This window comes from Asterias rubens, chromosome 14 (genome assembly GCF_902459465.1).
Source record: "Asterias rubens chromosome 14, eAstRub1.3, whole genome shotgun sequence".
NCBI lineage: Eukaryota > Metazoa > Echinodermata > Asteroidea > Forcipulatida > Asteriidae > Asterias > Asterias rubens.
Window position 1 is genome coordinate 6,018,908 of NC_047075.1, and position 25,879 is coordinate 6,044,786.

Here is a 25,879-nt window from a genome sequence, read left to right on the forward strand (position 1 = left end):
TGTTTAATTCATGGGATCTTATAGGCGCGCTGAGTTATGAGGCATGGAAAATGGCACGAGGGCACTGTTCGTCAAAGGTTCAGGTGCGCGTAACATGATGCGCCAACGAGATCCCATTTTTTTTTTTTTTACTTTTGTTATAAGCCCAACTGGAGGTTTCAAAAAATGTTTTACTTTTTCTGGGATGACCTTGGCGCACATTTTTGTGTTTACAGGGAATGTACTATTCGTTTCTCGAGGGCTTTTAGGCCGAAACTTTGATAACTGGTAACTCCAAAACCGAAAGCGTCAGCAAACTAAAAAAATTTTGTATGATGATGTATCACTCTAATTTTTTAGAAGAAGATCTGAGAACCCATGAATCACCACTTGGTACACTCTTACAGGCAGGGACTCATAAACTACAGTATCCACAATGCTCACAGTGATTCAGTCCTTGAACTGAGATCCTATTTTGTTGGCACTGATGCAAAGAAGTTTGTCCAATATTAATTGTTGCTTTTACAATAGTCGCTATGGAAACCCTGAAGCTCTGAAGAGACTTATTGATGAAAGCCATCGACTTGGAGTGGTAGTCTTTCTGGATGTTGTTCATAGTCATGCAGCAAAGAATGTATTGGATGGACTCAACCAATCCGATGGCTCCAACTCCTGTTTCTTCCATGATGGTAGTCGTGGTGATCATTTGCTTTGGGACAGTCGACTCTTCAACTACACCAGGTGAGTTGTGTCTGTATTGTAGTCAGTTTATGCAGTCTGGTTCATCAACAAACCAGTATGTGTGTTGCCTGTAAGGGAGGAAGCCACAGTCAAAGAGAAAAGTGTTTCTATTGGCTCTTGAATTTCCACATAGTGCGTAACCATTTGTTTTTCATTAGTCGATTTTGCCCTGCTGTCAGAGCGGTGTTTTAAGTATTGAAAATCACGGAAGAAACTACGTTCTTCGTTGGCTGTGATTTATCATTAATTTAGCGTCAGATTTCTTGCGGAAAAATATCTTAGATATAATAATAATAACTAATAATAAACATTTGATATGAAAGGTTTAAAAAAAAGAAATTCAACTTTTTTGTGTCAAGTGTAAATGCTGCAAAATATGTAATGCAAAATTGCGAAATGATCAATGTAGTGTTTGCACGCCACCTGGGCTAGCGCACGTCTAAATGGAGCCCTGTCAGAATGTTCATGTTGTAGAGCCGCGCCGGCACAAATATGCAAATAATGGTACGAATATGTTGCCAGAATTTATGGAATTTGAATTGCGGATGCAAATTTGATTCTCCATAAAATGTGCATAAAAAATGTTTGTTCTCTAACAATATTTCCATACGTTTAGACTGGAAGCTTACTAACGGTGGGTAGAGAATAAATTTTGTTTTGCCACAAATGTTAATAAAATAGTGTTGAGTGAATCTCTTTATGATTATCCCACCAGTAAAAATGTAAACATGTAACCAAGCGATACATGTAGGTTAGATACTATGCAAGTGGTTATGGTTTGACTTAAGGCCACTGAAGGTAGTTGTAATAAAAAGGTGATTGTTGGTGATTTTGAGGGCATCACGGCAATAGTAAAAGGCACTGATGACAAGGGCTTGTAGTGCCGTTAGTAATTATATTTCAGCCTAGTCGTCAGACTCACCCTGTATTATGTTCCATTTAATACGGTCTGAACCACCCTTTAAATAAAATGGAAAGTTCCTCCATTCATAAAAATGCAAATGAGCCCATGCCCTAGCACATAAATACCTCTCCAAACCATTGAAGCATGTCTTTGTTCTTCGTGGTACGGCCTGAACGCACGTGTTATTCACGCACTCCAGTCCTTTAGTTAGTATTACTACGTTACCTTACTACATCTTACTACATTTTACAACGAAGTTTTTGACAACGTTTCCTGTGCATCATGTCTTCAACGACTAAAAAAAAAAAAATCATCAAGTAAGACGGCTCCTCCGCCTTCGTCTGGTGAGAAAAGCAAGAAACCTACAGCCATTACTTCTGCTCCGACCTCGCCTTGGGTCGTGCAGCGAAGTGGAACGACCGACCCCACCTTGCCTTGGGCGGGAGGAGAACATGCTACCGCACAGCTACAGAACCCTGAGCCAGAAACGGGGTCGCCTTGCCCTTCTTCCCAATGGCATTCTCCGTCCTTGGCCCCGAGAGTTTCTCGAGTTCCACAGACACAGTTTGTTGCTAACACCGGTACGGGTTTTACCTCGCCTTGGGTTGCCCCTGCTCCTGCACCGCCGGGAAATATAACGGCAGGAAGAGCTCATCAACAGTGGAATTTTCCTGCTGACACTAGAGGGCAGTATACCAACATGGCGCCGCCCAAGTACCCGGTTATGGTGGGATGAATCCGTTCATGTTCGGACAATATGGACAACCAGCGTAACCCCGCTGCTTCTCCTTCTTCTTCTCTAGCTCTTCCGAACCCCGTCACTTGGGAATCTGGAGTTATTGACCAGGTTAGTCACGATGTTTCTGCTGCTCACTCCGACGCTGCCGATCGATTTATCACCGATGCCGATGGGGCTTCGGCCTCGGGTACGTCCGGTTCCGACAGTCATGGCTTCCGCAACCCGCACTGCAAATCCATTGGTACTCCAGTGACTGACAAGGTGCTTTCTTGGTGGGAACAACTTCGCACCAACAAGCTTGGACATGAGGAGATTAAAGAAGAACTTTCAAATAATCTCATTCCTACAGAGCAAGAAAAATTCTTCAAAGCTCCAGAACTTCCTAGCCAGGTAAAGTCTTCCTTTAAAGAAGCTTGATCCTCTTTGGTGTCTCAAGATGACCGTCTTAAAGACTCACATAGCCATGTTCTCAAGTCTGCCCTCCCCTTGGTTCATCTTTTTGATGCTCTAGCATGGTGAAGGAACATGTCACTTCTGCGCTTATTTTGCTGGGATCAGCTAGCCAGAGCCTTGCCGTAGCTCGCCAACATGCCTTTGACGATCTACTCGACAAGCGTTTTGACTCTTTGAAAAAGAAAGCACCCTCGATGGATTTCTTCTTCGGTGGCAATCTTGTTAAAGATATAGAGGAGGCAGAAAAGGCTAATAAATTAGCCTCCAAGGTCATCAAGGGAACCTCTGGATCAACATCTATTTCTTCGAAAAAGAGTAGATTTTCTCCATACTCTTCAGCAGTCGAGAGAAAATTCAATGGAGGTCTTACCTTTCGAGGTGGCCGATCATTCAACAATTCCACCATTTATGGAAATGGAAGGTCATCGTGGTCTTCCCGTCACAACACATTCAAGGGCAACGGGAATGCTGATGACAAGTCAAAAGAGTAGATCAGACAGGTCGTCTTGTATTTTTTTGTTCAACTCTGGAGAACTCTTATGCAAGACAGCCGGATTCTCCAGTCAGTTTGTGGCCACAAAATAGAATTTATAAAGCCACCGTTTCAGTTGCAGGAAAGAGTACCTGCCAATCGTTTGGACTCCGCACCTCAAGTAGAGTCAGTGCCAGCAGAAGTACAAAAGTTATTAAAGAAAAAAGCCATCACACTGGAAGATCCAGTGGAGGGCCTATTAATTTCCTTTCTGTTTCTAATTCCAAAGGAATCAGGAGAGCTCCGGCCGATCATAAATCTTCGTCTGCTAAACAAGTTTGTGCTTTATCAACACTTCAAGATGGACGAAATAAATCTAGTAAAGGATTTGTTAAATCTAGACGACTTCTTGGGCTCAATCGCTCTAAAGGACTTCTACCTCATGGTCCCCATTCACATGGAACATCGCAATTACCTGCGTTTCCGTTGGCAAGACAGTTAATACCAGTTTACTTGCCTTGGTTTCCTCTTCAATTCATCCACAATGTCTTTGGCCCTGCCAGGGGAGAAAGCAAACAAGATTGTACAACATTGCCTAGAAGCTTTCTTTGAGCAAGAAAGTTGGCGGTGAGGGCTCTTGCACGACTACTCGGCCGCCTATCCTCGAGCATTCAGGCAGTTTTTCGGCACCGCTGTCCTATCGAAGGAGAAACCTAGAAGTTTACATGTTTCTCCCATTTGCACTTCTCGCAAGATGTCTTCAAAAGGTCCTTGCATACGAGGCCACAGTTCTTCTGATAGACCCTGTGTGGAAACGTAATCCTGGTACCCACGTCTGTTAGAACTCACAGTGAGAACTCCAGTCTTATTGGAGTTTCTGAGGTTGTGTCACGACCAATATCATCCAATGTGAAAAACCTTCCAGTTAGCCGCATGGAAGCTATCAGGCAATCCTTATCAGCAAGAGGTATTTCGCAGCAAGTGTCCTCTGTCATCTTATCATCCTGGCGCCATGGCACTAATGCCCAGTTCAATTCAGCATGGAACCGATGGAGTCGCTTGTGTGTTCAACACCAAGTCGATCCTATTCTAGCACCTCTAGCTGACATCCTCGAGTTCTGGCACAGTCTTTTCCAGCAAGGACTACAATATAGAACGATCAAAGTTTATAGATCAGCAATTTCTTTAGCTCATGTTCCGGTGGAAGGAGCTCCGGTTGGTCAACATTCCCCGGTTTCAAGATTTTTGAAAGGAATCTTTAACATTCGTCCACCGCAGCCTAAATATTGTACAACATGGGATACCGGGAAGGTCCTACGGTACATCCTTTCACTCCGTCGGAATAGAGAGCTGAGCTTAAGGCTTCTGACTTTGAAAACAGCTATGCTGGTTGCACTTGTTACAGCGGGACGCTGTTCATCCTTAATCACTTTGGACTTGCAGTTTTTTCAAAAAACAAAAACAGCTTTTGTTTTTACCCTGGTGAAACCAACAGTGCTCTACAGCCAGCAAGACTGCCAAGAAAGTGATTTTATCACATTATCCCCCCGACAGTAAACTCTGTGTGGTGAAAGCCTTGAAAGTATATCTCCGAGGACAAAGCCTGCCCGAGGACAGGGTAAGGACAAACTTACCAGTCTGTTTTTTGTCATTTGTGAAACCCACTCATGCTGTGGTGTCTGCTACTATCGCACGGTGGTTGAGAACCATTATGGCTTCATCTGGTATAGATGTGTCTCATTATCGGGCACATTCTACTAGGGTAGCAGCCACCTCGGCAGCTGCTCGAGCAGGGGTATCTACAGCACAGATCCCGAAAGCTGCAGATTGGTCATCAGAGTCCACCTTTACAAGGTTTTACAGGAGAGATGTTACAACATCGGAGTTCCAGACAGCTGTCCTGGCTTCGGTCAAGCGTTGAAATATACAGGGTGAGTCTGACGACTAGGCTGAAATATAATTTCAAATTATGTTAAGGTACTTACCTGACATATATTTGGAATTATATGAAGCCGTAGGAGGAGAGACTCACACTCTCTCCCTCTGCATCTCAGATTATCTTCTTCTTGCCCACCCATGAGTCTACCTCGGCCAGCTACTTACCTTCACTTACCTACAAAGAGACATGCTTCAACGGTTTGGAGAGGTATTTACATGTGCTGGGGCATGGGCTCATTTGCATTTTTATGAATGGAGGAACTTTCCATTTTATTTAAAGGGTGGTTCAGACCGTATTAAATGGAACATAATACAGGGTGAGTCTCTCCTCCTACGGCTTCATATAATTCCAATTATATTTCAGGTAAGTACCTTAACATAATTTGAAATTTTGAGTCCTGCCATGGTCATTCTTGTTTATTTTTTACAGAAGCTGGCTTTTTACTCTCTGTAAAGGGTAAAAATAAATTTTGGTCAAATACTTTATGCAAACTTTAAAAAAAACTTTAAATAGATTTAGTTGTTGCAAATTCCTTAACCTACCAAATTGTATAAATGCAATTTCTTTTAAATGGCCTGACATTTTGACCATTGTGGAGTTTTCTCGAAGGCTGAATGACAACACAAGACAGAAACAAGATCAGAAGCAGTCAAGTAGACAACAATGAGCAGAGATAGAGAGAGAGAGAGAGTCAGACAGCACAGCATAAATCCTAAAGTCTTGAAACAATTCCAAGTGCACCAGTTTATGCACACCCAATGTTGATGGTTTGATGGTAAAGGCATTATTCAAACTGGCTATTTGTCCTTGTTTACCATGGCTTTTAGACTGACTACATATGTTTTCATTACTATTAGTTTCAATTAAAACCCCTATCTTCGCTGTGCCAGAGCTGAAGCAATGTCATGTGATGAATTTGTGTGTTTGTATGTGTTTTTCAGTACAGAGGTTCTTCGTTTTCTTCTGTCCAACTTACGCTGGTGGGTTGAAGAATATGGATTTGATGGGTTTCGATTTGATGGTGTGACATCTATGCTGTATCATCATCATGGGATTGGTAAGAAGAACACATGAATTGAATCTTGAAACTCTTAGACAAATGGAACCTCAATATAAAGAGGGAAAAGAGGTCAAATTACTTTTTCAAGTTGAAAAATTACTATTTGCTATTCATTGTATCTCATTTAATTTGAAAGCCATGATTTTCATAGTTGGGCTTATGAATGATAGATCAAGACTGGGGCAACATTTGAAAAGTTAATGCCGAATTAGTATGACGGTCATACTAATTTGGCATCTAAGCTTGGGCGATATCTCGATATATTCGAAAATCGCGATATCATTTCTTAGACGATATCATATCGTCTTGATATCTTGTTAATCAAATTATGGGCAAATCGTGGTTTTGATGAAATATCTTGATGTCTTCCCTAATTGAGATGTCTTGCAACCACGAAGGGCTGTTTAAAAAAATATAAAGTCCCAGAAACAACCACAATTGATCGGAAATACCAGGGTTTCTTTGAAATAACAAACATCAAAAGACTCTAGCGCCCAGGCGGTCTCCCACAGACACTGCAGAAGTAACACAATGTGTCATTTACCCCCCCCCCCCCCCCCCCTCCCCTGTGTGGGAGCCTTGTGCGCCACCTTGCCGCCAAACCGCAGACCACACTGGGATCATATTACACAAACCACAACCAAAGATTATAGAGCGCCGCAAGGCGCAAGATGTGTAAGTGAAGCGTTATCTATTGTTGGAACGTGAAATACGCATGGGCGCCATTTCAGCAAGTGAATGTTTTTTTTCCTATTGATAGGAATGGTCATTGTCTCCACTGATCTGCACTGATCTACTGTTGTATCAAAAGAGTTACTTGCCGAAATGGCAGCCAGTGGGATTTCACATTTCAGCCCGAGGTCTGATCTTGCGCCTTGCGGCGCTCTATAATCTTTGCCACAACCCATCCACAACCCGTTTTATGAATGAGAGGTCACCCCATGTGCACTATGGATGCTTATTGGTTAGCTACATGTAGAATGAAACGGGCGGGATCTAGCTAAATATGCACACATGTAAGAACAGTCATGTGCAGTAGACACTTTAAAAGACACTTTATGTGTGTGTAATAGAACTCTATGGTGTAACTGAAAGGCCCATGTGCAACACCATGGGTAGACAGTACGCCCCACAGAGCCATACCCCGATTTGAAATAATGAAATTGGGCATCGTAAGATGTCAGATTTCTAATCTTCATAAAGTATTGATATAGGGCATCGTAAGATGTTATAATTTTTTGTCTAAAATATAAATCGGATTTAATCGGGTATAAATCGGGTGGCACGGTTGGCTTGTGCGTAAAGCGCTCGCCTCTCACCAAGGTGACCCCGGTTCGATTCCCGGTCAGGGCCATATGTGAGTTGAGTTGTGCGTGTGTTCTCTGCTGTGCCACGAGGGTTTTCCAGACAATCCGGTTTTCCTCCCTCAGGAAAAAATCAAACACTTTCGATCTTGGCTGTGCTCCGTGGTCATAATGGGTTGATGTGGCTGGCAGCTGAATGCGCCCTTGCATGCCTGCTTCTCGAACACGTTGTAGCCGCGTCCTTCGCAATTCAGCCCTTAGCTGCGAGTAAGGACGATTAGCCCCCCCAAATTATTATTATTAATTATTATAATTATTATTAAATCGAATATCGCGATACTTTTTTCACAATATATCGTGGGGAAATAAAAGCAATATTGCCCAAGCTTAGTATGACCAAAGATTATAGAGCGCGGCAAGATGCGGGCTGAAATGTGAAATCCCACTGGATGCCATTTCGGCAAGTAACTCTTTTGATACAACAATAGATCAGTGCAGTTCAGTGCAGACAATGACCATTCCTATCAATGGGAAACAAAACATTCACTTGCTGAAATGGCGCCCATGCCTATTTCACGTTCCAACAATAGATAAAGCTTCAGTTCCGCATCTTGGGCCTTGCGGCACTCTATAATCTTTGAGTATGACCTTAACTTCCAGATTTTTACCCTACATGTAGGTCAAAGTTTGCAAAAAGTAATTTTTGGGCTTATCTGTTGAATTGAATATTGAAACTCATCAGACATTATGAACCTTAATAAAAAGTGGACACAAACGTTGTCATCAGGTTTTGAATTTACATCAAATCGAATCTTTATATATGTAAACAAATCATAGCTCCTGAACCACATGTTTGATTTCAATCAAATATTTTCTAGCTGCTCCACAATCAAGTCTTTGACCATTTTGAGATAACAAAAACATACATACATCAAGTCAGCCAGTGTTACGTGGTTTCTCATAAATTTGTTCATTACCTGAATGGTGTTTTTCTTGTTTCTTAATCATGTTTGTTTGTTAACTTGTTTAATTATTATTAACTGAGATCGAAGAAAGTATTTATTCTCACATGAATGAACATGGGGGTATTATATATTTTATGACCCACCCTTTTATGATACATAATTACAGTAGACATGTTTTGTGTGTGTGTTTGTTATTTCAGGTACTGGTTTCAGTGGTGGTTACCATGAGTACTTTGGTCTGAGCACAGACACTGATGCATTGACTTACTTGACATTGGCTAATGACATGCTTCATACATTCTATCCTGATATCATTACTATTGCAGAGGTAAGCAAACCTACATGTAAACACCATTGTGTTTACAGTTACACATTTACTCTGTCTTTATGAAGTAAAGATTTGCCTGAAGCATGCACCACCTTTCTATGCTGTATTTGCATCTCAGATAGCTCAGTGTGTTTCTATGCTGTATTTGCATCTCACATTGCTCAGTGTGTTTCTTTGCTGTATTTGCATCTCACATTGCTCAGTGTGTTTCTATGCTGTTGTTGATGACGCAAGTTATCCATTAGTTCAGCCTGCGAAAACTACACCAGAGGCACGTCATATCCTGCATAGGTCAAAGGTGACTGCTACATGTAGTTTGAATAGAGCATTAACTGTTCCGTCACGGAACTTAAGTGCCGGTGGGAACTTGAGGTAGAATGACATCACAGCCAGTCATGTTAACTCTGCATGGCAGCGGAAGAAAATTTCCAATGGGAACACGGCATAAGACTGTGTTTTGGACCACGTCTTAATGTTGTGTGTGTCTGTGAGACTGGGTTGACTGATCGGCCGAAAGCTTGACCTCCAATGTGTTTATATACAAAACAGAAATGTGGAGCTGGTTTTCATTTTCACATTGATCTAAAAATGCCCAGCATCGATCAACCCATTAAAAGTGCAGATTGTTTTGAAATGATGCTTGATATAACAAGCATTGACATCTTTATTGCTCACAGACCACCAGGAACTCAATTTACATTGTCCTATTCCCTTGATGAGTTGTTGTTGATTGTCACATACCCAGGACTCCACCTAAGTATAGACCTTCAGTATCCACCCAACCCCCTTGACACACACACACAAGAAAACTATGGTGACACTTCTCATTTATATTTACAAATTTATTTACATTTTAATTTCTACATTTTAATTTACAAGCTCTCTCATTAACTTTACTCTTGTTCTGCCTGCCTCTGTCTTGGCAAGGGGGGGGGGGGGGTATTTGCGAAAAGGTCTATGTATCTGCATCTAAAACAAGAAGACTCATTGAAGCGCCGTCTATTGACTTATAGAACATCTGTATTTTCCCAAATGACCTAGATACTGACTAGTTGAAACTTTCTTTTTTTACTACAAACAGACAGTGTATTAATTTTCACTCCACCCTTGGAGGCATGTTGTTTTGACATGGACTGAGTATAGACTTTATGATGGTGGAAATGTCGTGGTCGAGCGGTTAAGAGCACCAAGTTCAAACTCTGGTGTTTCTGATCAGTAGAGTGTGGGTTCAAATCCCCAGCCGTGACACTTGTGTCCTTAAGCAAGACACTTTTAACCATTGCTTCGTCCTTCGGATGGGACCGTAAAGCCGTTGGTCCCATGTGTTGTGTAACGCATGTAAAATGAACCCAGTGCACTTATCGAAAAGAGAAGGGGTTCGCCTGGTGTTCCTGGCTGTGGCTGTTGTATGCGCCGTAGCACCTTGTAAAACCCTTATAAGGTGCTAAATAATTGGGTCTCAGACTTTATCAATGCAATAACCTACATGTATCTTTCTGAAAGTTTGTGTATACTCTGCGCCTTGAGTAGGCTAATGTACCTTGTTTGGTAGATACGTGCGCTATATATAAGACTTCCATATTATTATTATTATTATTATTATATTATATTATGTTAATGTGATGTACTCTGATATTGCAGGATGTTTCTGGGATGCCTGCTTTGTGTAGACCAGTCAGAGAAGGAGGTAATGGTTTTGACTATCGCCTGGCAATGGCTATTCCTGACAGATGGATTAAGGTAGGATTGTATGTCATAGGACTACTCAGTTAACCACCATGTGGAAAACGTATTACAAAGAAAGATTTGAATCAACCATTTTCGCTATTTATATGTTAATAATATGAAGTTACTAGACCCAAAAGTCCACTGCAAATGTGGCTTAATTGCCGCCATGCCATTTTCCCCAAGCTGTCAATAGTTTAATGAAAAACTTTTGTTGGAAATGAAGCCTTTCAGTTTAAATAACCCATATACATGTATAGCAAGGTCCTATACAGTGGGAGAATGATTGACACACCTATTAAGATCCAATTACCTCTTATCTTAATCCTGTGCAGACTGTCATACACTGTTTCAGTCTGTTATACACTTACAACACTTTTGCTTCATGGTCAGAAGACGCACATGGTTTTATTATATCTGCTGGCTTTTATGACTGAGCATGGAAAGTGTATTATATCTGCTGGCTTTTATGACTGAGCATGGAAAGTGCATCATATCTGCTGGCTTTTATGACTGAGCATGGAAAGTGCATCATATCTGCTGGCTTTTATGACTGAGCATGGAAAGTGCATCATATCTGCTGGCTTTTATGACTGAGCATGGAAAGTGCATCATATCTGCTGGCTTTTATGACTGAGCATGGAAAGTGCATCATATCTGCTGGCTTTTATGACTGAGCATGGAAAGTGCATCATATCTGCTGGCTTTTATGACTGAGCATGGAAAGTGCATCATATCTGCTGGCTTTTATGACTGAGCATGGAAAGTGCATCATATCTGCTGGCTTTTATGACTGAGCATGGAAAGTGCATCATATCTGCTGGCTTTTATGACTGAGCATGGAAAGTGCATCATATCTGCTGGCTTTTATGACTGAGCATGGAAAGTGCATCATATCTGCTGGCTTTTATGACTGAGCATGGAAAGTGCATCATATCTGCTGGCTTTTATGACTGAGCATGGAAAGTGCATCATATCTGCTGGCTTTTATGACTGAGCATGGAAAGTGCATCATATCTGCTGGCTTTTATGACTGAGCATGGAAAGTGCATCATATCTGCTGGCTTTTATGACTGAGCATGGAAAGTGCATCATATCTGCTGGCTTTTATGACTGAGCATGGAAAGTGCATCATATCTGCTGGCTTTTATGACTGAGCATGGAAAGTGCATCATATCTGCTGGCTTTTATGACTGAGCATGGAAAGTGCATCATATCTGCTGGCTTTTATGACTGAGCATGGAAAGTGCATCATATCTGCTGGCTTTTATGACTGAGCATGGAAAGTGCATCATATCTGCTGGCTTTTATGACTGAGCATGGAAAGTGCATCATATCTGCTGGCTTTTATGACTGAGCATGGAAAGTGCATCATATCTGCTGGCTTTTATGACTGAGCATGGAAAGTGCATCATATCTGCTGGCTTTTATGACTGAGCATGGAAAGTGCATCATATCTGCTGGCTTTTATGACTGAGCATGGAAAGTGCATCATATCTGCTGGCTTTTATGACTGAGCATGGAAAGTGCATCATATCTGCTGGCTTTTATGACTGAGCATGGAAAGTGCATCATATCTGCTGGCTTTTATGACTGAGCATGGAAAGTGCATCATATCTGCTGGCTTTTAGTTGCATGCCTTTAAGAGTATTAGGAAAAAGGGAAAAAAACAAACCCCAAAACCCCACAGATTAGGACGTGTTCCTGGCTGATTCGCCTGCCATTGTGTCAGCACTTTCTACTTGTTTCGCCTATGCAAACGATCTAAAAAGTTGCGCGCGCAGTTTGATTTCAAGCTTAAGCTAGAAACTGCTCTTGAAATAAGTTAACGCTTTTGAAAGCAAGTTTTTCTGCTACAATAAGCAAAAATATTTGCTACCTTTAAGCACCGCTATGAAATTGGGCCCTGGTAGAAATCCACTGGTGATCAAGGTGGAATGTACTTTTTATTACTGGCAATTTACATCAAATGTTTCTTTCTTTGATTTGGGATATACAAGTTTTATACAAGTAAATTTAGTACACAGTCTTTACTGGTTAAGTTTGTTTCTTTTTATCAATAGATGTTGAAAGAGCAGAAAGATGAAGATTGGAGCATGTGGGATATTGTTTGGACCCTTATCAATCGTCGTCATGGTGAGAAAGCTGTAGCTTATGCTGAAAGTCATGATCAGGCTCTAGTTGGAGATAAGACCCTTGCATTCTGGTTGATGGATAAAGAGATGTATACAAACATGTCGCTATTAACGCCACCAAGTACCATCATTGATAGAGGTATAGCTCTGCATAAGATGATTCGTCTTATCTCTCATGCTCTGGGAGGGGAAGCTTGGCTGAATTTTATTGGTGAGAGTTATATGTTATTCATTCATTCATTTATTCATTCAGTTATAATGGTTTATTCATAAATACCTCAGACAGTTTCGCTATTCCTATTGGTGGAGAGTGCGTCACGTGGTAATGACCAGCTTGATAATGACCAGCTGGAGCTCTGTTTATAACCAGTTGTTTTCGGATACTACGCGCTAGTCTTGGTGCAAGACGTTTCTTGCTACGGGCGCTGTCAGTGATTTGGCTGCGCTGTGTGTAAAAGGAAAACGAGAACGTCTTGCACCAAGACTATAAACGCCCGAACGGATCTGGAAACTGTCGTCTCAGTCTTAACAATGCAACACACAGACGTACAGAGCTAAAGCGTCGGAAACGGATAAGTTTGAAAGAGTTTCTTACTTTATTACGCCTTTTAACAAAAAAGGCATTTATGAATGGGAATAAAAGAATAGTGACTCGTTCTTTAACGGCCGTTTAAAACCTTGCAGGGTCGTTGTCGTGCGATAAAAGGCCCTCGACTTCAGCTTGTGCCTTTATCACATGGCAACGACCCTACCGATTTTAAACGGCCGTTTAAGAACTCGTCGCTACCCTTTTATTTCCTTTTTGTAATATCCTGGTAACGTGGGTTTCCAATAGGATAGCAGAACAAAATCTCACAACAAAAACTAAATGATTTTGTATTAATTTCATTTTACCAACCTTTTACAAGACACTTGCACTTCATCATGTGTTAAAACCATTACCTCAGCCTGCCCGTGTTCCAGTGTGTGGTTGCCACATGCTTCAGAATCGGAGAGAAGAATGTTTCCGCTTTACCTTAACTCGTAAACAGAAAACCATATACAGTTAAGAAGGGCATTATGGCAAACGGAAAAAAAGGCATTGCAGCAGGCGTGAGGATGTGAGCCATGGTTGGCCGTGCGTGGCCGCCGTGAATTTATGAAACCGTATTCCTATTCATGGTCATTGTTGCACACTTCAACAGATCAAACTGCAGCTTGATGTCATTGCTTAAAAGTTGGTCTGGGACAATAAAGCAAAATGCCAGAAATGAAAACAAACCCAAACAACTTCAACTAAACATGGTCGGATATTGAATTCAATTAAGGAAAAGGGAAAATGGGAAGGCTGAGATAAGGAAGAAAGACGAAATGTACTTTGAATCTCAAGTCTGCTCATCCAATCTTAGTTAAGAATAACAAATATGAGAAACAGATTAAAAATGTGAAGCTCATATGTACATTGTGTTTCACTGAGAGTACATCAAGCTGAAGAAACTACTATTTAGTAAATAAATGCATCAAGTAAATAGAACTCAAATGAATAAATATATGGACAAATACAGGTAAAATAAATTTAAAAAATTGTGTTTTTCAGGGAATGAGTTTGGTCATCCAGAGTGGTTAGATTTCCCTCGACCAGGTAATGATGACAGTTACCATTATGCAAGGAGGCAATGGAATGTAGTGGATGATGACAACTTACGTTATAAATATCTGAATAACTTTGACAGAGCAATGAATGAGTTACAGCACAAGAAACAGTGGTTGAATAGTCCTCAGGTATGTTTCAACATTCATTGTAATGTCATATCATGTCAGTGGTTGAATAGTCCTCAGGTATGTTTCAACATTCATTGTAATGTCATGTCATGTCAGTGGTTGTATAGTCCTCAGGTATGTTTCAACATTCATTGTAATGTCATGTCATGTCAGTGGTTGAATAGTCCTCAGGTATGTTTCAACATTCATTGTAATGTCATGTCATGTCAGTGGTTGAATAGTCCTCAGGTATGTTTCAACATTCATTGTAATGTCATGTCATGTCAGTGGTTGTATAGTCCCTCAGGTATGTTTCAACATTCATTGTAATGTCATGTCATGTCAGTGTTGTTGTACAGCTCTAAAAAGCCAGTAGGATCCTGGAATGTAATACCACATGTATCATGGAAATAAGTCGGCCATTTTATGGAGTCAAAAACATGACTCCACAAAATGGCGTGTCGTGTTCATTCAGGACGTACATGTATTTAGGTTTTCTTTGCATTGAAGGTTACTAGCCAATCATTCCCCCACTTTAACGCATTCTTTTTAGCCAGCCTGTGGGTGAGCGAGTGTGTGATTTGCGACGGTGTTGTCATACGTACATCATGAATTTGGATACAACCTAAAGATGCTGGTCATTGGGTTAGGATTGAGTGTTTAGTTTGGAACATGATTCAATCTACCTTGTAATGATGGCCAACCCAAAACAAGAGGCTGTCTTTAACGGGTTGACGAGGCATCTTCACAATGAGTGACTAGAATAGCATCATTAGCAAACAGTAGTTTCAGGAGGATTTGAAGAGTTTTAGTATTTTCTTGGAGTGGTTTTTCATAGGTAAAGTAGGTTACAATTGAGCTTGCTTTGATGAAAAATCACACCATTGTGATTACATGCTACAATCCCGGCCATATCTCGTTGGGCCCCCCTGCCCCCATATCTCGTTGGGCCCCCCTGCCCCCTTTCAATGTTGGTTCCATTTGCCGATTGTCCGAATTACAGTCAACATTGAGCAGGGGGGGGGTGCAAATGTCTTGAATGTGAATGTGAATGGGAAGTGCACAGGGAACTGTTGTATCAGGAAAGGGAAAGATAATGAATGTCCAAACAAAGTGAATTTCTGGCAGACTGGCAGAGAGTGTTTATTGCTGGGTCAATGGGGGTAGTGGTGTTTTGGGAAGGGAAGGGTCGTCCATCTTGACCAAATCAGATGTTAAGACGAAAGACACATTCAAAAAAGCAACCACATGTACACTATGTCTTAAGTCAAACCTTATTGGTCATACAGAGAGTGCATTGTGTTATTAGTAAACTTGAATACCCCCTGTATGGCGCTAAGCAACTCGTACGAGCGTCATTGTGTGACGCGAAATTTTATTACCTCTCTTTGGCGCTAAGCAAAAGATTTTACGACTGCTTTTCTCACACGTCATATTCATGCTCGCTGAAATGGACTCCTTGACATGACTTTGCTTTACTCGCTTTCACAAATAAAACATAACTATATTCATGGGTTACACCTAAATTAATTATGTAACTTGGCTTGCATCTTTTGTTGTTCGGTATAAAGTCCATAAAATAATATAAATGAAGACATGTGTAACTCCCGAAATAGCCCGTCCAAAATCTGCATTGCCTTTTACTCTGAGGCGCGATGACGATCCCTGACACGAGCGCCTTGCGCCTGCGCAGACAAATAATGTACCTGTCCAATTTAGTTAGTTGCGTTCATGTCCGACGGTTCACCACACGGTTAACCATAGCATTTTGACTGCAAACTTACCGGGAAATGTCTTTTTTTCAAAACGAAAATGCCATTACAGTCCACACACAACACATAACCTGTTGTTATTTATTCAACCACCTCATTCATTCTTTTTACACAAACTCAAACGGTTAATCCTTTATACCAAATAGAAAAGAAAATTAATTAATTTCCTTATTTACTTTACTACGGTGAACCGTGTAAACTTGATTCAAGCCTGCAATCGTTTCTTCTAGTCAACTTGATAGCAAATACAGTATTGCCCCAAAAAGCGCCCTATTGTTACCTTGTCCCATGACAGCTAACCTATTGCGGGCGTATTTCGTGTCTCATAGAGAGGAATAACAGCCACCTCAGACTTGAAATCAAGTCTATGGACGCTGAGCATCACTGTGCTTGAATTTGTATGCGACTCCATGGTGTAATAACTAAGAGATACGCTTAACAAAGCATAGTTGAAGCTAAAATGACTCCAGGATGGTGAAAGCAGAATTGTTTTCAATCTTATTTGTATGAGCTTACTCGCCATACAATTAATATTAATCGCTTATACCCATTCTTTCATTTTCCAAGTGCATTTTTTATACTACTATTTTACTTATTTCTTATTAATCCTGCCAACATAATACGGGCCTAATGGTGCAACCCCCCGCCCCCCCCCCCTTCTCAAAAGACAGTTAAAATACAAAAGTTGCCTGTGTGTGTACTTTTGTGTTAACACGCTGTACTCGGCAATAAATAATAATTTATGTTAATGCACAATACAGTTAGCCACCTTCCCCAACCCTACAAAACATCATTACTGATTTGCTAGTGATTTAGACTTTTTCCCGCAACCAAACATAATTGACTGTCAATTCCCATCATAGTCAGACCCCCACCCCACCCCCCCCCCACACCCACCCCAACAAAACTACTTGCTGATTTAAAATCCGTTTTAATGCCCTACTCAGTTATAAAGGCATATCCAATGTCTTTTGATATTAACAGTCCTGTAAAAGCATTATCTCCTAATTTAAAAACAGGAAAAAAATTATGAAATTAACTAAGACAATCCCGGCCATATCTCGTTGGGCCCCCCTGCCCCCATATCTCGTTGGGCCCCCCTGCCCCCTTTCAATGTTGGTTCCATTTGCCGACTGTCCGAATTACAGTCAACATTGAGCGGGGGGGGGGGGGGGGGTGCAAATGTCGTGAATGTGAATGGGAAGTGCACAGGGAACTGTTGTATCAGGAAAGGGAAAGATAATGAATGTCCAAACAAAGTGAATTTCTGGCAGACTGGCAGAGAGTGTTTATTGCTGGGTCAATGGGGGTAGTGGTGTTTTGGGAAGGGAAGGGTCGTCCATCTTGACCAAATCAGATGTTAAGACGAAAGACACATTCAAAAAAGCAACCACATGTACACTATGTCTTAAGTCAAACCTTATTGGTCATACAGAGAGTGCATTGTGTTATTAGTAAACTTGAATACCCCGTGTATGGCGCTAAGCAACTCGTACGAGCGTCATTGTGTGACGCGAAATTTTATTACCTCTCTTTGGCGCTAAGCAAAAGATTTTACGACTGCTTTTCTCACACGTCATATTCATGCTCGCTGAAATGGACTCCTTGACATGACTTTGCTTTACTCGCTTTCACAAATAAAACATAACTATATTCATGGGTTACACCTAAATTAATTATGTAACTTGGCTTGCATCTTTTGTTGTTCGGTATAAAGTCCATAAAATAATATAAATGAAGACATGTGTAACTCCCGAAATAGCCCGTCCAAAATCTGCATTGCCTTTTACTCTGAGGCGCGATGACGATCCCTGACACGAGCGCCTTGCGCCTGCGCAGACAAATAATGTACCTGTCCAATTTAGTTAGTTGCGTTCATGTCTGACGGTTCACCACACGGTTAACCATAGCATTTTGACTGCAAACTTACCGGGAAATGTCTTTTTTTCAAAACGAAAATGCCATTACAGTCCACACACAACACATAACCTGGTGTTATTTATTCAACCACCTCATTCGTTTTTTTTACACAAACTCAAACGGTTAATCCTTTATACCAAATAGAAAAGAAAATTAATTAATTTCCTTATTTACTTTACTACGGTGAACCGTGTAAACTTGATTCAAGCCTGCAATCGTTTCTTCTAGTCAACTTGATAGCAAATACAGTATTGCCCCAAAAAGCGCCCTATTGTTACCTTGTCCCATGACAGCTAACCTATTGCGGGCGTATTTCGTGTCTCATAGAGAGGAATAACAGCCACCTCAGACTTGAAATCAAGTCTATGGACGCTGAGCATCACTGTGCTTGAATTTGTATGCGACTCCATGGTGTAATAACTAAGAGATACGCTTAACAAAGCATAGTTGAAGCTAAAATGACTCCAGGATGGTGAAAGCAGAATTGTTTTCAATCTTATTTGTATGAGCTTACTCGCCATACAATTAATATTAATCGCTTATACCCATTCTTTCATTTTCCAAGTGCATTTTTTATACTACTATTTTACTTATTTCTTATTAATCCTGCCAACATAATACGGGCCTAATGGTGCAACCCCCCGCCCCCCCCCTTCTCAAAAGACAGTTAAAATACAAAAGTTGCCTGTGTGTGTACTTTTGTGTTAACACGCTGTACTCGGCAATAAATAATAATTTATGTTAATGCACAATACAGTTAGCCACCTTCCCCAACCCTACAAAACATCATTACTGATTTGCTAGTGATTTAGACTTTTTCCCGCAACCAAACATAATTGACTGTCAATTCCCATCATAGTCAGACCCCCACCCCACCCCCCCCACACCCACCCCAACAAAACTACTTGCTGATTTAAAATCCGTTTTAATGCCCTACTCAGTTATAAAGGCATATCCAATGTCTTTTGATATTAACAGTCCTGTAAAAGCATTATCTCCTAATTTAAAAACAGGAAAAAAATTATGAAATTAACTAAGACAATCCCGGCCATATCTCGTTGGGCCCCCCTGCCCCCATATCTCGTTGGGCCCCCCTGCCCCCTTTCAATGTTGGTTCCATTTGCCGACTGTCTTCCGAATTACAGTCAACATTGAGCGGGGGGGGGGGGTGCAAATGTCTTGAATGTGAATGTGAATGGGAAGTGCACAGGGAACTGTTGTATCAGGAAAGGGAAAGATAATGAATGTCCAAACAAAGTGAATTTCTGGCAGACTGGCAGAGAGTGTTTATTGCTGGGTCAATGGGGGTAGTGGTGTTTTGGGAAGGGAAGGGTCGTCCATCTTGACCAAATCAGATGTTAAGACGAAAGACACATTCAAAAAAGCAACCACATGTACACTATGTCTTAAGTCAAACCTTATTGGTCATACAGAGAGTGCATTGTGTTATTAGTAAACTTGAATACCCCCTGTATGGCGCTAAGCAACTCGTACGAGCGTCATTGTGTGACGCGAAATTTTATTACCTCTCTTTGGCGCTAAGCAAAAGATTTTACGACTGCTTTTCTCACACGTCATATTCATGCTCGCTGAAATGGACTCCTTGACATGACTTTGCTTTACTCGCTTTCACAAATAAAACATAACTATATTCATGGGTTACACCTAAATTAATTATGTAACTTGGCTTGCATCTTTTGTTGTTCGGTATAAAGTCAATAAAATAATATAAATGAAGACATGTGTAACTCCCGAAATAGCCCGTCCAAAATCTGCATTGCCTTTTACTCTGAGGCGCGATGACGATCCCTGACACGAGCGCCTTGCGCCTGCGCAGACAAATAATGTACCTGTCCAATTTAGTTAGTTGCGTTCATGTCTGACGGTTCACCACACGGTTAACCATAGCATTTTGACTGCAAACTTACCGGGAAATGTCTTTTTTTCAAAACGAAAATGCCATTACAGTCCACACACAACACATAACCTGTTGTTATTTATTCAACCACCTCATTCGTTTTTTTTACACAAACTCAAACGGTTAATCCTTTATACCAAATAGAAAAGAAAATTAATTAATTTCCTTATTTACTTTACTACGGTGAACCGTGTAAACTTGATTCAAGCCTGCAATCGTTTCTTCTAGTCAACTTGATAGCAAATACAGTATTGCCCCAAAAAGCGCCCTATTGTTACCTTGTCCCATGACAGCTAACCTATTGCGGGCGTATTTCGTGTGTCATAGAGAGGAATAACAGCCACCTCAGACTTGAAATCAAGTCTATGGACGCTGAGCATCACTGTGCTTGAATTTGTATGCGACTCCATGGTGTAATAACTAAGAGATACGCTTAACAAAGCATAGTTGAAGCTAAAATGACTCCAGGATGGTGAAAGCAGAATTGTTTTCAATCTTATTTGTATGAGCTTACTCGCCATACAATTAATATTAATCGCTTATACCCATTCTTTCATTTTCCAAGTGCATTTTTTATACTACTATTTTACTTATTTCTTATTAATCCTGCCAACATAATACGGGCCTAATGGTGCAACCCCCCGCCCCCCCCCCCCCTTCTCAAAAGACAGTTAAAATACAAAAGTTGCCTGTGTGTGTACTTTTGTGTTAACACGCTGTACTCGGCAATAAATAATAATTTATGTTAATGCACAATACAGTTAGCCACCTTCCCCAACCCTACAAAACATCATTACTGATTTGCTAGTGATTTAGACTTTTTCCCGCAACCAAACATAATTGACTGTCAATTCCCATCATAGTCAGACCCCCACCCCACCCCCCCCACACCCACCCCAACAAAACTACTTGCTGATTTAAAATCCGTTTTAATGCCCTACTCAGTTATAAAGGCATATCCAATGTCTTTTGATATTAACAGTCCTGTAAAAGCATTATCTCCTAATTTAAAAACAGGAAAAAAATTATGAAATTAACTAAGACAATCCCGGCCATATCTCGTTGGGCCCCCCTGCCCCCATATCTCGTTGGGCCCCCCTGCCCCTTTTCAATGTTGGTTCCATTTGCCGACTGTCTTCCGAATTCAGTCAACATTGAGCGGGGGCGGGGGGGGGGGGGGTGCAAATATCTTGAATGTGAATGTGAATGGGAAGTGCACAGGGAACTGTTGTATCAGGAAAGGGTGACCCAAGCATTTTGGCCGTGATTGTAGTTTGTTGCTTTTTAAAAATGATATTTGGCCGGTCATTTTGCCTTGTGGTTTACATTCTATAACTTGATAGTTGAAATACAACAAGCTGCATCCCCTAAAGGTGATCCCCTGGTTGCCACTTCTCAGGTTGTATCCTAAACTTGGATAAGTTCCCTTGCTATATTGCTTGCATTACTTTGGAGTAGTTGACAAAACAGGGAGACTGCCAACATAGGGCTAGATAGATAGAATGTAGCTCAGTTGGTAGAGCTCTGGCACGTTAAACCAGAGGTTGTTTGTTTCAATCTGCTCTATTAATTGGTTCTTTGTTAAACCCCAAGTTATTGAAAATTTAACCAGTTTCCCTTGTGGTTTGTAACAAGATAAGTTTTAATTCATGTACAATCACAGAGAGACATGATTTAAAAACTATGCCAAATTGTGGTTTAGCGTATGAGAGCGCAGAACTGTGGTGGTTCTGATCAGCAGAGTGTACTAGGCTAGATTGCTTCATCCTTTGGATGGGACGTACAAATGTACAGCCACAGGTCCTGTGTATTGTGAATGCATGTAAACAAATCCTGGTTTAAGTGGTTTCATATTGCTAACAGCAAGCAACCTTGAAAACCATGACATGGTACTATATGAAAAGGCCTGATTCTTCAACATGTAGCTCCACATGTACATGTACCTTGTAGGTAAATACTGACAGCCCATGGGACCTGACTGTGACATTCGCTAGAAAAATGGTTAGTTATTAGACGCCAACAGCGGGTTGGTAAGAAATGCTTCACATGGCCAACAGTCATTTTGATGCCACTGTTATTGTTCAAAGTGTGATCCTTTGATGTTGTTTTGACATTAATCCAGTACATGTAATAATTTGCAGGCATACGTCAGCTGCACACATGAAGATGATAAGCTGATTGTGTTTGAAAGAGCCCATCTTGTGTTTGTCTTCAACTTCCATGTGACATCAAGCTACACTGGCTATCGCATTGGAACTAACACCCCTGGAAAGTATCCTTCAACAAAAACTTCAAATGAAAACTTGAAAAATTGAGTGTAGAGAAGAAGTGCTTATTTCTTTTCACCCCAGAATGTTGGTTTGAATCCTGGTCTGGCATATGACATTTGACTTGAGTTACATGTAACTACACTGTATGTTGTATTGTTAAAACCCAAACATGCAGATTTATATCACATACTAAGATGTAGGTTTCATGTACCAGAGGTCGAGCTCACAAAGAGTAGGAGATAATAAAAACTTAATTCTACTTGTGAAATACACTTCAGATGTGTGCTGAATGTAAAATACCAAGAACACTTATAATTGAAATAGGGGTTTATTGTATGTCATTTCTTAATATTTATGCATGAGTACGTCACAATTGTAATCAGAATTATGACCTCATGCATGAATATTAAGAAAAGCAAATCTTTTGGCTTCACTTTTGAGGAATCCTTTGTTTTATTACTATAACATGAATGTTAAAAAAAAACCATTTTGTGCAACTGATGTTTGAAGATGAGCAGCCTATTGTATTGTTTTGGAAACATCAACACCAAACAGGCTCTTTTTAGAGTCAACACTCCATCAAAATAGATTTATTACATGGTTGTACCCGCAAAGTAACTAAATTTATAGTTTATTCTTACTTTTGTGTAAACACTGTTGAAACACAATCACGTTAACCAATGTTGATGAGGTTCCTTAGTGGCTGAAGATACAAGATAGTGCTGGACTCTGATGATGCTGAGTTTGGTGGCCATTCTAGATTGGACCATAACACTGACTTCCTTACATCACCTACTGCATGGCACAACAGAGAGCACTCATTGCAGGTAAGAATACAGGGGTCAATTTCACAAAGAGTTAGGACTTGTCTTATCTCAAGTTAGGACGAGTAACTCGTCCTAACTTAGGATTTATCTTGAGTTCTGCATGCTACAGTGCAGGGTTGGGACTTGTCCTCAGTCCTAAGATTAGTCTTAAGTTGGGAAGAGTTTTGTGAAATCGACGGCTGGACACTTTAAAAGCATTCAATCTTAATTGAAGGAAATTCTCAATGCAGTTTACAATTGGTATGAGTTCCTATGACTGACCCTAATTGGTATGGGGGTCCTATGACTGACCCCAATTGGTATGGGGTCCTATGGCTGACCCTAATTGGCATGGGGTCCTGTGATTTACCCTATTTGGTATGGGGTCCTATGACTGACCCTAATTGGTATGGGGTCCTATGGCTGACCCTAATTGGCATGGGGTCCTGTGATTTACCCCATTTGGTATGGAGTCCTATGGCTGACCCTATTTGGTATTGGGTCCTATGGCTGACCCTATTTGGTATGGGGTCCTATGACTGACCCTAATTGGTTTGGAGTCCTATGGCTGACCCCTATTGGTACATATGGGGTCCTAAGACTGATTCAAATTGTAAGGATGATTGAAATTTCAAATTTGTTGAACTGTCAAGACATGCTACATGTAGTTTTGATTGGTTGCCTTAATGGATTACTATTTGCTGATGTTTGGGTTTCACCTTTAACTTCACCATGCAAGTGATCCAAACCTGCCATCGTCTCATGGTTGGTATGTATGTATGATCCTGAACTTACAATTCATTTTGCAGAGCATGATGATTAATGAGCAGGCAATATCTTGTCTGTCAGGAGCTACTGCACTAAATTACTAATAGGGAACCTCACGAAAACTAAAGTCACTGAATTCTCGATTCCATACCAGGTTGTTAAAGCATGCCTAGGTTTTGTTGCACTCTGAAAACATTTGCACAACACAAATCATGATGTCTTTTTAATTTTAAAGGTGTATATACCGAGTCGTGTTGTCTTGGTTCTTGCTGTAGAGGATGACGTATAGGACAAGCTGCATCTGGAATGCTCCACTGCGTTATAACTAGGTATTCTAGTTTCAATCAAGTAACTCATGATGGACTTAACTACCTAGCAGGATAGTAGAGGTAGACACGCAGTTAGTAGTCAGCACTTTCATGTCAAACGGATTCAACCGTGAGTGGGTTAGGTCACTGTTGGTTAACTCTTTTATGAAAACTGGGGCAGTCCAGCGAACTTTGTATTAACGAGAGCCTTTGTTTGGGTCCCTCTTGCAACTTAATCTAGGTAACATTTAAGCTGCTATACATCATTAATTCAGTGTGAAGCCAAAGTTGAGATAAATTTCAATGTTTTTTGTTTTGAGAAACAAAAACAATGTAGAAATATTGTTTATGAAATCAAGAAGGAAACAGTATAGTAGTTGTATATTTCTTTTCCCGGAGTACTAGATGAAGATTAAGACTTGTTGTGTGACCAAACAAATTGCTGAAATATAATTTGAAATACCTTATGCTTGGATCTCATCCCATCCCTGTTTTGGATTGGGCAGTGTAGGCTTAACATACAGAGCATTGCCTTGGATTGGGCAGTGTAGGCTTATATCACAAAGCATTGCCTTGGATTGGGCAGTGTAAGCTTATATCACAAAGCATTGCTTTGGATTGGGCAGTGTAAGCTTATTATACAAAGCATTTAATGCAGCTGTGAACATCATCATACATGCCATACTCTACAAGGATAATTCTGAAAAATGAACTGCATGGTAAACTTCATGATTGCATTATTAAAAAGTAAACAAATGAAGTCTGGCTCAGGATAGCAATATCGTAGCAAACCAATGGGGGGTTATGGAATTTTGGTTTTACTCTTATTTACACATATTTAATCATACTTTAGTACTGTCTTCCTTTGTTTTGTAATGATATGCACATTAATTTTTAAACTACAATCTATAAAGTTACATGTACTTTGCTGATATGCATAATAATGTATAAAGTCACTGGAACATTTTTAAAAGTAAGTGAAATTTGGTGCCTATACATGTAGGTTTGTGTTGGTTATTTTGGTTTTAATGACACTATTGGTAATTACTCAAAATAAATTGTATCATAAAATATTACTTGGTAACAGGCAATGGAGAGCTTTTGATAGTGTAATATATTGTGAGAAACTGCTCCCTCTGAATTGAAGTAACATAGTTTTTGAGAAAGAGGTAATTTCTCACTCAAATAATAAAAAAACTTAAGCAGAAAGAAGCCTTTTGATGAAAGCACACTAATTTGTGGATGAGGGCGTTTTTCTAGCATTATTTTCTTGCAACTTTGATGACCAATTGAGTCAAATGTTGGGATACACCAAGTGAGAATACTGGTCTTTGACAATTACCAAGTGTGTCTTTTAAGTGACTTCATAGCTTCAGTTGTTAATTGAAAAATCTCAGAGTGGTTTTTGTGTGTGAAGGTAACATCCATGATGCCAAGGAGATCAATCCCATGCCACTTTGTTTATTATTTGTACACTTGTCCTGCAGCAGTGCATTTCTTAGGGTAGTTCAATGTACCCATACATGTCTGCACATGACAATGCCAGTTACCAATCAGGTTAATGCTTGTACATTACAATCAATACTTAGTAATATCATATCATGGAGTAACATCCATCTAACTGTGTGCTTTT

The 25,879-nt window shown here is 40.4% G+C and overlaps 1 protein-coding gene across 2 annotated transcripts in view; it reads left to right on the top strand.

Moving 5' to 3' along the window:
* The window catches only part of LOC117299674 (1,4-alpha-glucan-branching enzyme-like), a 63,239-nt gene extending 37,959 nt beyond the window's left edge, over window positions 1-25,280 (top strand). For both annotated transcript variants that reach the window (XM_033783224.1, XM_033783225.1), the window contains exons 7-15: window positions 511-720; window positions 6,169-6,284; window positions 8,757-8,884; window positions 10,526-10,624; window positions 12,673-12,955; window positions 14,321-14,505; window positions 22,236-22,366; window positions 23,074-23,191; window positions 24,174-25,280. In XM_033783224.1, coding sequence (XP_033639115.1) covers window positions 511-720; window positions 6,169-6,284; window positions 8,757-8,884; window positions 10,526-10,624; window positions 12,673-12,955; window positions 14,321-14,505; window positions 22,236-22,366; window positions 23,074-23,191; window positions 24,174-24,227 — 1,324 coding nt within the window. In that variant the 3' untranslated portion in view covers window positions 24,228-25,280. The remainder of the gene's footprint in view (window positions 1-510; window positions 721-6,168; window positions 6,285-8,756; window positions 8,885-10,525; window positions 10,625-12,672; window positions 12,956-14,320; window positions 14,506-22,235; window positions 22,367-23,073; window positions 23,192-24,173) is intronic.
* Window positions 25,281-25,879: the final 599 nt, after the last annotated feature.